This window comes from Gymnoscopelus microlampas (assembly GCF_963454915.1).
Source record: "Gymnoscopelus microlampas genome assembly, chromosome: 10".
NCBI classification, from domain to species: Eukaryota; Metazoa; Chordata; class Actinopteri; order Myctophiformes; family Myctophidae; genus Gymnoscopelus; species Gymnoscopelus microlampas.
The window spans coordinates 29,428,093-29,442,090 of NC_139947.1; the positions used below are offsets into that span (position 1 = coordinate 29,428,093).

The window sequence follows — 13,998 nt, forward strand, 5'->3', positions numbered from 1 at the left end:
GCTGGAGTTCTCTTATCTCTGCTTTGAGCGCGGTCTCCCACCCCTCTGGATTGTCCTGAATATTAGGTAAAGTTTCTGCAATGTTCTTAATATCTTCAGGAGACCATTTCCTGTACCCATAAGCTAAATTGCCATCCCCCTGTGTATAGGCCATTAAGGGCGCTAGTAGTGTGTGTAGCTCTGCTGTATGTTGTGCAGTAAGTGATTGTGTAGGGTGTGTTTTAGTGTTAACCCGACGTTCAGGTAGAGATTTTGATTTCTTACTAGTGCTTGTGTCAGATGGAGGAACGTCGGTTCGGGGTGAAAGTCCTGGTGGCGCACCGACAGCAGGTCCAAGCAGGTCCACATCAAACGGTTTAGTGCTGATGTAATGCTGTTTAGGGGTTGAATGGATGAGATGCCTGTAGCTGGTTTTAGTGATACAGAGGTTGCCTGGGGCAAAGGAACACAGGAGAAGTCAAAGATGGCTGGTTCCTAGATAAATGGGAATGAAATCAAAATATTAAACGTATTAAAAATGAAAAATAATTGAATGGTGTATCTGGATACACTATGTTATTTCCTATAATAATTCCCCTCTTATTGGCACACACTGAATGTATCTGTGTGTGTCAAGGTTTAAATGATTTACAAAATCAAAGTAACTTAGGATACAGAATGTCAGTTCTGCCTGATTCATAAAATACAGATTCTGGGTTCTGCCTGAGTCATAAAGTACAGAATCTGGGTTCTGCCTGAGTCATAAAGTACAGAATCTGGGTTCTGCCTGAGTCATAAAGTACAGAATCTGGGTTCTGCCTGAGTCATAAAGTACAGAATCTGGGTTCTGCCTGAGTCATAAAGTACAGAATCTGAGTTCTGCCTGAGTCATAAAGTACAGAATCTGGGTTCTGCCTGAGTCATAAAGTACAGAATCTGAGTTCTGCCTGAGTCATAAAGTACAGAATCTGAGTTCTGCCTGAGTCATAAAGTACAGAATCTGGGTTCTGCCTGAGTCATAAAGTACAGAATCTGAGTTCTGCCTGAGTCATAAAGTACAGAATCTGGGTTCTGCCTGAGTCATAAGTTGTGGTACCAAAAATTTAAACCAAAATAAATGAAATAATAAAACATGCAGACAAATCTAATTTTGCCTGACAACCGGTTTACAAAAGAATGATATATATATATATACATTGCATTTATACAAGTCAAATAAACAACACCTAATTGTTGTCCATTGAACAGGCAACTGCATATATATATATATATATATATATATATATATATATATATATATATATATATATATATATATATATAATATTATTATTATTATTATTATTATTATTATTATTATTATTATTATTATTATTATTATTATTATTATTATTATTATTTTAAACTTTTATCCTAACAGATCTGAATAAATGTATCTATACAACTGCAGTTAAAAAACAGAGGAACAGATGTACCAGGCAATAAATATCTATGCACACACTGGTAGACGTCTGATATGCGCATATATATGTATTGACAGTATCTGTCCAAAAAATATATATATACAACATCAATACTGATAACAATTTTACAAATATATATATATACAAGTACGGCCAATGAGCCTCGTGTTAAAGTTAATGCAATGTCAAAATTACAAGTCAAGGAACCGAACCAAAATGTAACCTGTGTCTTTGTGGTCAGCTGGACGGAGAATCCCCACGCGTTTGAGGAAAGTCTGTGAGCCGCTTGTCTCCAAAAACAATATTTGAAAAAGAGGCTGATTCTAAGATAGCTGACCGGAAAGAGTCCTCGCGCGAAGAGGAGTCGTCCGGAGCCCCTCAGAGTCGACCGCGAAAAAGAAAGATGGGAAAAAAATTCGGAATTTTAAGACTGATTCTAAACGCACCGTCCGAGAAAAATATTAATAATAATTATGATAATAATGTCGGACAGGCCTTTAACCGTACGAAGGACCAATTGATAAAGTAGATAAAAGAGCTGATAAGGGTTGTAAATCCTGCTCTATGTTAATTAAAACTATTTGTAGTTAAACAGCTGAAAACCCAGTGTAAAAAGGATGAGACGAAATCAAAGACAGACACAGGCCGGTTCTCAAATTAAAAGGTTGACATTGTATTAAGAGAAAGAATCAATCCACGAGGCACCGTACAGCAAAAATATCTCTCTACTGGTAATACAAAATGTTCAGCATTATAACAGACAGTTTATCTCTTATTAAGCCCACCCCACAATATAATATCAATCATGAACAGGGCAAAGGCTCATTTTGGTGGCACGGTAACCTGTTCTAAGGCATCATAGATAAACTGTAGCCACAACTTTCATGGGTAAGAAAGAGTAGGCCAGGGAGCAAGGACATCTTATCTTAGCAGTTATAGAACAGTCCCTTCTGAGCAAATACATCATACTTTATGCAATTATCCAAAGTGATACAATACAATAATCATACAATAATTATAATCTAATAAACTATTGATTAGAAATTATCTATCAATTGGAAAGTGGAGATGGACAGGAAACAGGGAGAGAGAGATGGGGAGAGACATGCAGTAAGATCGTCGGGAACGGGACTCGAACCCGCGATGCACTGTCAGGCTACATTAGAAGAGCATAGATGGCCGGACCAGCAGTTCGGGCCACAAAGAAGTTTTTTGATGATGCCACCCTTGAATATGAGGGGTGACATCATAAAAAAAATGCCAGCTGACAGTAGCAATGGTTCTGTCCTCTGCATTGAATTCCATTACGTTTTCTTGGCATTGACCGATCTTCCTGCACTCCATTGCTACTGCCATTAGTACTTTGGTTCCTTTCTCTGCTGTGTCCGAGACGAAGGCAACGTCACCTGCATTGTCAAAGTCATGATCTTGAGATTTACTCGCTGAGTGACCAGCTTGAAACACTGTGTCTCCTCCCTGCCACTGATGATTCAGACAGACCGAAATAATGTATGATGACATTTGATGGCACAGTGTGACATCAGGGTAGGATTCGTCCCAGTCATTATTTATCATCTCTTCAGGACAGCCTAATTTTGTCATCCATTGTTGTTATTTTATTCACAGACAGACACACTATAGCCCTCCTGGATCTACAACCTCAGTGGGTCTGACATGCTTCACATGAATACTTTTCCAAAAAGCTCTGAACATAACCTGGCAACTAACCACAAAAAGGCACCATGCCCTTGCCAAATCTTTGGCTGAAAGCCCAATGAAAATTCATATTATCTGAACAGCTGAACACAGTGCACCTTCAAATGATCTCCAGTGAAAGTTGGATTGATGTGGTGTGATGTAATGCCGGGGCACCATCCTCTTTTAACCACCCGACCACCCTGGCATCCCTATTCTGGGCATGTCATGATAGATGAAAAGAGTTTCGTGTAGAGGGAAAAAGGTGTCAAGTACGGACCTCGTCAACAAAGTATATAGGGTTTAAGTGGTTAAATGTTCCACAATACCCCAAACAGTAGGCACAGGAAGGTCCACAAGACAGACATAGATTTACCCATTTGACCTCTATGGCCAGAGTATGCACTCTGATTCATTATGCCCCAGCTCAATTAGGAGTTATGACAACTACAGCTCTTGCATCACTTTAAAACCCATAGAGGTTTCATTAGCGACGGCTCCACAGAGCTCTGTCCTCAGACGATGAGGCAGCCCCATTAATCTTCAATGATGATGCTTTTTGATAGCTTCATGCACTGCTGTCGGAGAAGAACCTTGTATATCATCAAAAAGTCAATGTTCATGGAATTCCAAAAAAATGATTTATTTTAAGATTAGCATCTATACACGTATAAGGAAAGATATGACGCAAATGTCTGATTCAAGTGAAAATCCCAGAAACTGGAGTTATGAGGTTTCCGTTTCTCTGACAGTCTATTTATTATGCAGACTTCAGCAGCCTCAGACAGGCTGTCTACAGACGGTAATAAAGGCCTTTGTGAGACAGACCCCCCTCCCAACCTGTCAGAGCCCTTTGCAAATAAGCTCCTACGACAACCTTTTAAGTTTAAAATCAACCCCGCCACCTTGCTTTATAAGAAAGATTGGATTTGGTTTGAAAACGCACGCACGCATGCACATGCACATGCACACACACACACACACACACACACACACACACACACACACACACACACACACACACACACACACACACACGCACACACGTACAGTAAAAAACAAACAACTAAAATGGTAGGGGCAAAAAAGACATGTAGGAGTGAAGAGAGAGCTGCAGTCATGTTTTCAAATAGAACCCCTATTACACTAGCCACCTGCAAGTGACATTACCAGAAAGGGGAAAATGTCAACCTGACAGCAGGGACATTAAGATAAAGTATCACAAAAAAAGGAAAACGGTTGCAGAATTGATGACATTATGCATAATAAGCAAAATAACTGTAAAGTACACTAATAACCAACACACCCCAGGAACTCTATTCTTAAGATGTTACCCAACAGGGGGTAAATGGCTGTTTTCTGTAGTGAGCATGTTGATCTGTGACACATCAGCTAACAGTTCCACTGAACAGCACACATTTGTCACTGCTACTGCTGAGAAAACATGTCTCTGGAAGTTCTAAGAGATGACATGTGTGTGTGTGTGTGTGTGTGTGTGTGTGTGTGTGTGTGTGTGATATATATATATATATATATATATATATATATATATATATATATATATATATATATATATATATATATATATATATATATATATATAATTTTAAGAGCCTTCATGTTTTCACTTGACAATGTAAATGTTTGCTAGTGAAAGTGCTGCATAAATTTAATGAACCACAGAGCCAGTGAAACCTTTCCTAAAGTGTGTCTTCAAAAGTGCATACCGGTACTATAGTTATATTCTAGTAACTCAAGATTTATTCTTCTATTGTCCTGAGAGATGGTGACTTTTCGGAGAATCCGAGCAGTGACAGTGTGATTGACAAGTAGGTAACACATCTTCAACAACTCCAGTTTTTTTGTCATATGTTTTTTTTTAGTTGTCACCATTCCAGCCGTCGAGAGACAGGAAAAGAAAAGATGGACAGTGACAACTAAGAATCAGAATCCAGGGGTAGTGACTGTATATTTTTCCATCCACTCTCAAAAAAAGGAAAATAACCTCATCATCTCACAATAATGTATTTTTACAAAAATAGAAGGAACAGTGTCATCACATCAAATTAGGATGTGGAGTTGGAGATGTATACTTTCCCCATGCAGTAAAGATAATGAAACACTGACTAGACTACATAATTCCCCTACTGCACATCTGTTAAACCCCAGATTCTATCTTGACCATAATTAAACATCCACCCGGTCCCTCAGGTCCTGCCCAAATCCAGTACTGGCCATTCCCTCAAATCTGATCCTCTAGGATCACAGGAACATTTTGGGTTTGATTTTGTACTACTTACTGGCCTTGAAATTGAAGTTTATTGCGCAGTTGAACTAGTTGCTAGTATCTCCAGATAAGACAAATAGATAATCAATTTCTAGTTTTTAATGCATCTATCAAAAGAGTTAACGAAAAGGAAAGTAATCTAGCATTATTTATTCTGTTATTTACACAATGGTCAAAATAGCAGATCTACAAGCTCACAACACATTGAGCTTGTTGATCTGCTATTTCTGAATACAATTAATATATATTTACTTTTTATTTCACCAAAGATTTTGCCCAAAATAGGGACACCAGGTCGAAAGTGGTTTACAGATAAATTACCTGCTGAGACATGTAACATAAATAAATCATGTTTGAGACTGATTGTGTTGAGCAGGGATGTCTGGTATTAAGGAATCATATTTGAATTCATATGAAAAATACTCGCATGCTAAATGTTGAATCAACAACTCACCTCGTAGCCTAATTCAACTCGTAACCAATTAGGCTATTGTTAGACATGGTCTGTCAGTCCTGGCAACAGCGGTTATCCCTGCTGTAGAAACCAGACTACTGTGGCTGCCACTGCAAATTGATGTTAAACAGAGCAAGCTGGCTGGGTTTTGAACATTGATCTGTAGCACACTTTAATGCCACAAGTACTGTTATATCTCCAAGGCCTGCTGGGTTAATAATGTGGACTTACACAGAACAGAAGACACTTAAGCCTAATTTATATATTGTCATCCATGGTGTCGCTCGCTGAATATAACACATTTTTGGCAGGTGAAGTATCTACAACGCAACAAAGTAACCTTCACCCTACTGCAGTGTATGTCAAAGACTGGCTTAGGACCCGCAGGTCTTGTGACATTTAGGCTGAAAGAGAATTGTGGGTTTGACATACATATTGTGGGTAAAACATACATACAGTAACAGCGGTTCTTTTGCCGCCCGGCAGGGAAAATAATACAGATCCTTTGAGAAAATGTTCAAAAGCCAGTGGGCTGCAAAAAACAATCTGCATAGTATTGTAGCAGATATGGATTTGGTGGTCTAGATATACTTACAAAGTACAATGTATTATTATCCAAAAGGTGGCACAGTGTTTTAAGCCAGACATTATCAACTGCTATTTTATATTAAAGACTGCCATCATGTGGTTTCACTTTGTATTGCAACATTTATTTTAAGATAAGATGCAGGTTATGAACTGAGGGTACTGAATCCGTATTTCCCTTGGTTGGAGAAGAAAGCTCCATTTACAGCCTTTATGAAAAAAAAAATCAGTCATTGTAATCATTGTTGGCAGTTTTGGTCCTTGAAGCTCAGAGTAAATGAGACATTTGATGACATTTCCAAATATCCTTTTAATCTGGTATTTTACAGGAAATGTCAGACAGTTGCTGTCCGCTTTCAACATTAGTTCTTCCAAATACTGTTGCATTCAAACTTCAACCAAACTTCAAACACAAAATACATTTAAAAAAAAAACTATTTACATGATAATGTATGAAATATTTTAGAAACCGTCCATGATTTCTTCAGTTCCAACCATTAAAATAGCCATTCAATATGAGTGGTCTCTTTCTTGACAGTTCAGTTAATAGTCAATGTTGACTATGACATGGCAAGAACAGGGGCACTAGGGTTCATGTGGTTAATGGTCCCTGTAGAATTAGAACATGCAAATATGCCATTGCCATTCCCATTCAACTCAACATTACTGAGTGGCTGGTCTGGTACCATCAACGATCTAACCAATCACTCTAATTATAAGATGTCACCATGGCAGCATCAGACACAACAGGACCAGAGGAGAAAGTTGGAATGGATGGAACACTGGCAGTGGCCATGACAGCAGGGGAAGCCTCCGTGGCGGAGGTGTTAACAGCAGCTTCCGCTGGGCGGGCAGGGGCTGGTTTGGCGATCTTCATCGGGACATATACATTACAGGCACAGTGCTCACTCAGGTACTCCCCTCCTTTCTCCTCATAATCCTGTCTGCTAATCCATCCCTCCATCAATCCTGCACCTCCTCGCCCAGGGAGGTGCTCCAAGGCCCAGTCTCTGGCCCCATACCAGGCATCCAGGGCTGGCCGGGACGCCATGGTCACCTACCGAGTAATGCACACAGATATTGTCATGCATATCGTCGCTGTCGGGTATCTATATTCATATCTCAATATTTCAAAAAAAAAGAAGAAAAAGACATTCATAAATGAATGCCCTATTGTATACTTTGTCGTATGACACTGCAGAACAAAAGTAGCTAAAGTAGGCGATCTACAAGCTCAGGTAATGTGACACATTGTAAGCTTGTAGTTCTGCTTTTTTGCTATTGTAAATTTTCCAAATCGCTCATTACAGGGTAACGCATCTGATCCATGGTAAGTTTTTTACTGTATATTCTGCTTGCTTTTTGTTTCTCCTACTGTTTTAGAAATCAGTTTTTAAACAAGTTTTTTTTTACAAATGTTGTGCTACAATTTGTTGTTTTTACATTCCCATCCCTTTGTGAAGCTCCTTGGAACAAAAGGTAAAACAAAAAGGTGCTACAGTATATGATTAAAGTTTTAGCAGGTAAACAGGTACAGTAGTAACTCAGAGGGATTAAAAATAAGGCATCAAAAACAAAAGAGTTTTAGGGTCTTGTCTGGCCCTCTGCACTTACATATAAACTATCCTATCTGTGTATATATATGTATATATACACTGTACCTTGAAGTGTGACTGGAAGGGCCTCATGGCTAGCAGCTCTCGTTCCACCCTCTCCTTCATCCCTGGGTACTGCATGTTCCCACCTGTCAGGAACACGTTGCTCACGAGTGCCTCCTGCTGTTCGGTGGTATATCTACATGTAGTATGAATCAAGACAAAGATGATATAATATACAGTGCAAATGGTACATGTATTAGTTTGCATAAACGTGTGTGTATATAAGGGGGTCATATCTTACCTTGCCAGGACATACTGCAGTGTCTCCATCAGTCCCATCTGGTCCTCTCCAGTCAAAGACGGCTGGAATAAGATCTCTGGACACCTGAGACGCTCTGTACCCACAAACAGCTGGTGGTATTCTGCCATGTTGAACACTGGCTGAAAGGAGCAGGAAAGTTAAAATGGCTGAGCTATGTGTTATAGTCTGCATATTCTATTGTTAAATATGTGGCCTGTATCCTTACCTGAACCAAGTTAGCTGGTTTGTCAGTCAGTGAGTTGTCCTCACTGAAGTCAGGTTCCATCAGCGCCACACCGTCTCCTTCGTCCATTTGCTGATCAAGTTCAGAGCCCTGGCATTGAGTCAGAGAACAGGCTCAAGCCTGATTTCTACGTTGTATGATGATACAAGCTCATCTACAAGCTCGCGATGTGACACATTGTGAGCTTGTACACGTGCTATTTCTGGTCGTATGACTGAGTATAAAATATATCAAGCATCAGGCTACACGTCTACAGCAAATGCGTTTTAAATTAGCAAAATAATATGATACAATTTGGCCAGGAAAATGTTACGATAGCTATTTTTCTGCAATGGAGCCCATTAGTTCCGTTATATCTTTGCTTTAACATCTTGATTTTTTTGTCTGTTGTTCCTTCCGAAAATTGGCCACATCAATTTTAAGATTTATATTCAGGGCAGGTTACAAACAACTTGCAGTGAGAGGCGAGAGCACATCAGATTCATCAGCTAATTGCTCAAGTGGCTAAACTAGGGGTTCCCAAACTTTTTTAGCTCAAGACAATAAAAAAGAAAGCTGATCTACAAGCTTGTATATATGCTATTTGCACTACTTCTTCGAGTTTTGTGTGTGTGTGTGTGTGTGTGTGTGTGTGTGTGTGTGTGTGTGTGTGTGTGTGTGTGTGTGTGTGTGTGTGTGTGTGTGTGTGTGTGTGTGTGTGTGTGTGTGTGTGTGTGTGTGGGGGGGGGTATACTATGTACCTCATGCTTCCCCTCAGCTCCGTCACTGTGCAGTAGCTTGTGTCTGCCCTGTTCCACAGCCAGGTGAAGCTTGTTTATGTAGGACTGGAGCTCCTCCGCTGAGTCCATGTTCAGTTCCACCAGGTTCTTATGAAACTGGTCCAACAACCCATCCTCTAGCAGCTCCTGTTACATGCAGACAAGTTGACAGACAGGCAGGCAGACAGATGCACACGCATAAAGCAAGACGGCAAGTATAAACAAGAATAAACATAAAATAGTGGGCACTACATACACACTCACATAGCAACATGTTGAAGCTTTATGATTACTGTAAAGCATTTCCAACATATCTTTCATGGCACACACTCCATGGCACTCACTCTGGAAAAGAGCACCTGCTAAATGCCTAAGTTCTTATCTTTTGAATTGTGTATCAAATCTGTGACCCCTGCTGGGGGTTTGTGACAGGATTTACTACCAAGTTGCCCTCAAGCAAGGCACTTAACCTCCTGTAATATGGGAGCAGTCAACTATGGCTAGCTGTACCCAAACAGCAATGAAGCCAATTCGTATAGTCTCTTGCCTGCACTGCCAACAGCTTATCCAGCCTCTGCTGGTCCTGCTGGAGCTTCTCTTCCCGGCGGCGAGCATTGATCTCCAGGAGCCGTCGCAGCTGCTGTGCACGTCTCTCCTGCCTCTCCTCCACACTCACACAACCACCCAGCACTTTGGCAGAGAAGGGCAGCTGCATACGGTGCACCTCTCGCTCATAAAACTCTGGGCTGCGCCACTTCTCCAGCTCTGTGGGAAAGAGCAGAGGAATGACACAGAGACAAATGAGTGCATCACCATAATGGACTTCTGTAGATGTCATGCTTGACAGATTGAATACTTTATTAGACAGAAATGTAAGCAGCACGAGGTACAGTCATACATTTCAGCTAAAAGGAGAACACAAAAAAGTCCTGGCGACTTGTTTCTATTGTGGTCCAAACTTGTGTGAATTTGTACCTACCGTCAGAGTTATCTGTGGAAGCATAGCTGTGTTCATGTATGTATGTGTAAGTGTTAGTATATTTGTTTAGAATGTACCTTCATGATAATCTGTAGCAGTGTAGCTGTGTTCGTGTAGCAGCTCCTCCATGCGGCTCAGTGTGATGGCAGCAAGTTGTCCTGGGTATTTCAGCTGGAGGAGACGCTGTAGGTAAGAAGCTGCCTGGCTACCACCCACATTGACACGCTTACAGTTCACTGCATCCAACCTGGGGACACATAACAAGTATATGAGACTGTATGCAAATAGTTCACCGTTTCAGAGAAACACACTACACTAAATACTCTGCACCTGTACAATGTCAAATTTCAGTTGGCACTGCACTTGAAATTGCTTACATCCACACTTCCTGTTTTGGGGTATGGGGACTCTACACTGAACAGGTGCCCTGACCAACCTGCAGGAGTTGCTAGTGGAGCAAAAGAGATCACCCTCCCCACCCTCAAACATGGCCAATTTTGATTGTTGGGACGCAGAGCACAGCCAAGCCAGACGCACCACGGAGACGGAGGATGTGAAACCCTAGTCTCCACGGTGGTGGGCAGAAACTGCGCAACTCAAGCACCCTTAATAAAGCCATTTTAACTGTAACTCTGGCAGAGTGCCTTGGTTTTTTGCTTTTCTGTCAAATGAATTTTCCTCTACCAAAGACACCTTTTTTCACCAAATGGTTTACCGTGGCGTGTACCCAGGCAGTGGTCCTCTCTCCCTTTACTATGTATTGAAGTGTCCCCGAGCAAGACACTTAACCACTACCCAGGGTGCTGAATTAATAGCGCCCATTGCTCATAAATGTTAGAATGGGTAGATTCCACCTATGTGAAAATAATGTACAGTGACAAACAATATGGCAAAGGAGTGGGGACTGGGGACTAAATCAGGGGTCTTCAACGTTTTCAGGCTGAGAGAGAGAGAAAGCAGGGACCCCCGTTATATATTGTATAAAGTATTTTTTATTTTCATAGATTTCATAGGCAGCTTCATAGACTTGTTTCACAGCACTATCACGTTGGATTCATGTTAATGTGTATTTCCAGACATTTAACCATGCTCTGTCTAAAAACAATACTTAATATACCTGACCTTTCACTCTGTACTTTCTGTACTTTCACTCTTTTTTTCCCCCTATACCGAACCACTTCTCCTCAGAATAGGGATGCTTGGTTGAAGTGGTTAATGTAAAAAGCACAAAGATTTGGTGGACCCCCTGTAGTAACTCTGAGGACCCCCTAGGGGTCCCGGACCCCCTGTTGAAGACCTCTGGACTAAATGATACAATGCAAAGCGTGACTCACCTGCCATTAACGACAGGCAGGATATGAGAGCAGTGGTATCCTGAAGAGAGGATGAGGCCAGAGTGAGGTGGCTGGGGATTTCTTTGAGCATTGTTGTGGCAGAAGCTGTACAGTCCATCTACCCCATAGGACACATGAGGGACTCTGTAACACTCAAACAGCAGCTCTGACATCATTTGGCGACAGTGCAGCGGGTTGCAGGGAGCCTCTGTGAGCACAATGGGGTGATCCACATTACCCTGGACAAATTAGAGAGAATTACGAAAAGCAAGTAAGAGAAGATGAATTAGTTATAAAGTAGAATTAAGCACCATACACTTTATACAAAAAAATATATATAATAATCAGGGCTGCGAAGCACACTTGGCTACTCATTCCCAGTGGTGTAAAGTAACTAAGTACATTTACTCAAGTACTGTACTTTACTGAAGCATTTCCTATTTTCAATACTATTACTTCTTCGCTGCTACAATTATTGTATAGTTACTTTGTAGATTTTGATTATAACAAAACATATAACCACTTCAGCGCAGCCCTTTATACAATTCGGTCATTTAAAAATAGCCGATCTACAAGCTCACGATGTGTCACATTGCGATGCATCGTGAGATTTCCCAAAGATTTCAAATTGTATTCATTTGAAAACTTGTGAAATGGGACATTCTGCATAATGAGTACTTTCTACTTCTGGTACTTTAAGTACATTTTGATACCAACACTTTTGTACTTTTACTCAAGTCATTTTTTGAATGCCGGCCTTTTACTTGTAACAGTGTATTTCTAATTTCTACATTGCAGTACTGATACTTTTAAGTAAAGAAACATGTGAGTACTTTTTCCACCACTGCCATTAGCAAATAAAGACAAGCTAAGAAGTAAACTGACTCACTTCATTTGCGATGCCCATGTGAGTGAACGCATGATCGAATATGAGCTCCTGGATCTCAAAGTTCACCACCACGTTCCTGTCGAACTGACTCTTCAGCAGCCAGCGGAGAGGCTCCAGGTTGGAGATATCGTTACCGATCTGTGTCTCGCTCCGCGCTGCTCCTCTGTTCCTGGCAGTCACAGACTTAAAGATCAACTGAGGCGAGCCAAACGATTCGTCTCCTTTGCAGGCCCAGCCGGCCCGCGTTTGGAAAGAGCCGTTGTCTATGACGATCGGAGCAGGCGACGGGTTCAAACATTTTGCGGAAAGCTCGTGTATTGGGTCGGGAGATGTTTTACAGTCCTGGAACGTGAACACTTGACACACTGTGTCTGACATGGAAGTCATTTTGAATGAGCGGTACCACTACAAAATACAGCCGACAGGAAGCGTGGTGTGTGCGCATTTCAGTTCCGTCTCTCATTTAGGAGGACCGAACAGAAATAAAACCCCAACAAAATGTTTTGAACCAGGGAGCCACGTACCAGATTTGTGTTATGTTAAAAAATATTCCAAATATTCCAAATATTCCACATTTTATTTCAAGATTATTTTGAATAAGTACCCGTATCTTCCGTATTGTTCAATACAAAGCATTTTAATTCGATTGGTGGCTATTTTCTCATAGTTATAATGTATCAGAGTACAATACACCTCCCAACCGATAGGGTTGCGTAATTGATAGGGTGAAAAAACTGAGAGAATGGCCACCGATCGGATTAAATTGCTTTTTATTGAACAATACGGAAGATACGGGTACTTAGACCCACCCGTTTCAACTTGTTACATCCATGGCCGTAGGTTAAGCACTTTAAATTTGAAATTTGAACGTTTATGTAGATGCCCGAGATTCTGAGATTATATAGCCTTGCATTAGAAATGGCTCTGGGCTGGGCCTACCTAGAATACTCTAAGAAATAAAGTAAACAAATAAAAAATAGACAAATAAACAAACTATAAAATAAAATCAGTGTTAATGTCTGTAACTGCTTGAGTTTGTTTCTTTAAACAAATAATACAATTAAAGGTTTTATCCCAATTCTCAAGAATGGCTGATATATAAAGTGCATTATTTATAGTTCGTTTATTGATGATTTACACTAACACAGGCTACATAGATACCATCTGGCCGGGCAAATTGCTTATCCCTATTTGCATACGAGTGTACTGTGTGTTGAGTTCGGTTGAGTTGCAGCTGCTGTACTCCGTCAATTCCCATTTCCTCCGCCAGAGGGCGAATGGGAGCTCGTTGTATTACCTACCGCGACTGGAAGCACATTGGTGTGTTGTACTACCCAGCCAACCGTATCCATAGGCAGAATTAACAGATTTCGAATTAATAAACACCTTTTAAAATATTTCACGGAGAAGAAAAGGTTATCTTGTCTGGACA

The 13,998-nt window shown here is 40.7% G+C and overlaps 1 protein-coding gene across 1 annotated transcript; it reads right to left on the reverse strand.

Moving 5' to 3' along the window:
* Nucleotides 1-6,777: 6,777 nt before the first annotated feature.
* actr5 (actin related protein 5) lies at nucleotides 6,778-12,953 on the reverse strand (the record flags this gene model as incomplete). Its single annotated transcript, XM_084069365.1, has 9 exons — nucleotides 6,778-7,520; nucleotides 8,125-8,257; nucleotides 8,363-8,502; nucleotides 8,589-8,696; nucleotides 9,347-9,511; nucleotides 9,912-10,129; nucleotides 10,421-10,590; nucleotides 11,678-11,916; nucleotides 12,567-12,953. 9 exons carry the CDS (start codon nucleotides 12,951-12,953, stop codon nucleotides 7,173-7,175), a joined length of 1,908 nt encoding a protein of 635 aa, XP_083925491.1. The 3' UTR covers nucleotides 6,778-7,172.
* Between the last annotated feature and the right edge of the window lie 1,045 nt (nucleotides 12,954-13,998).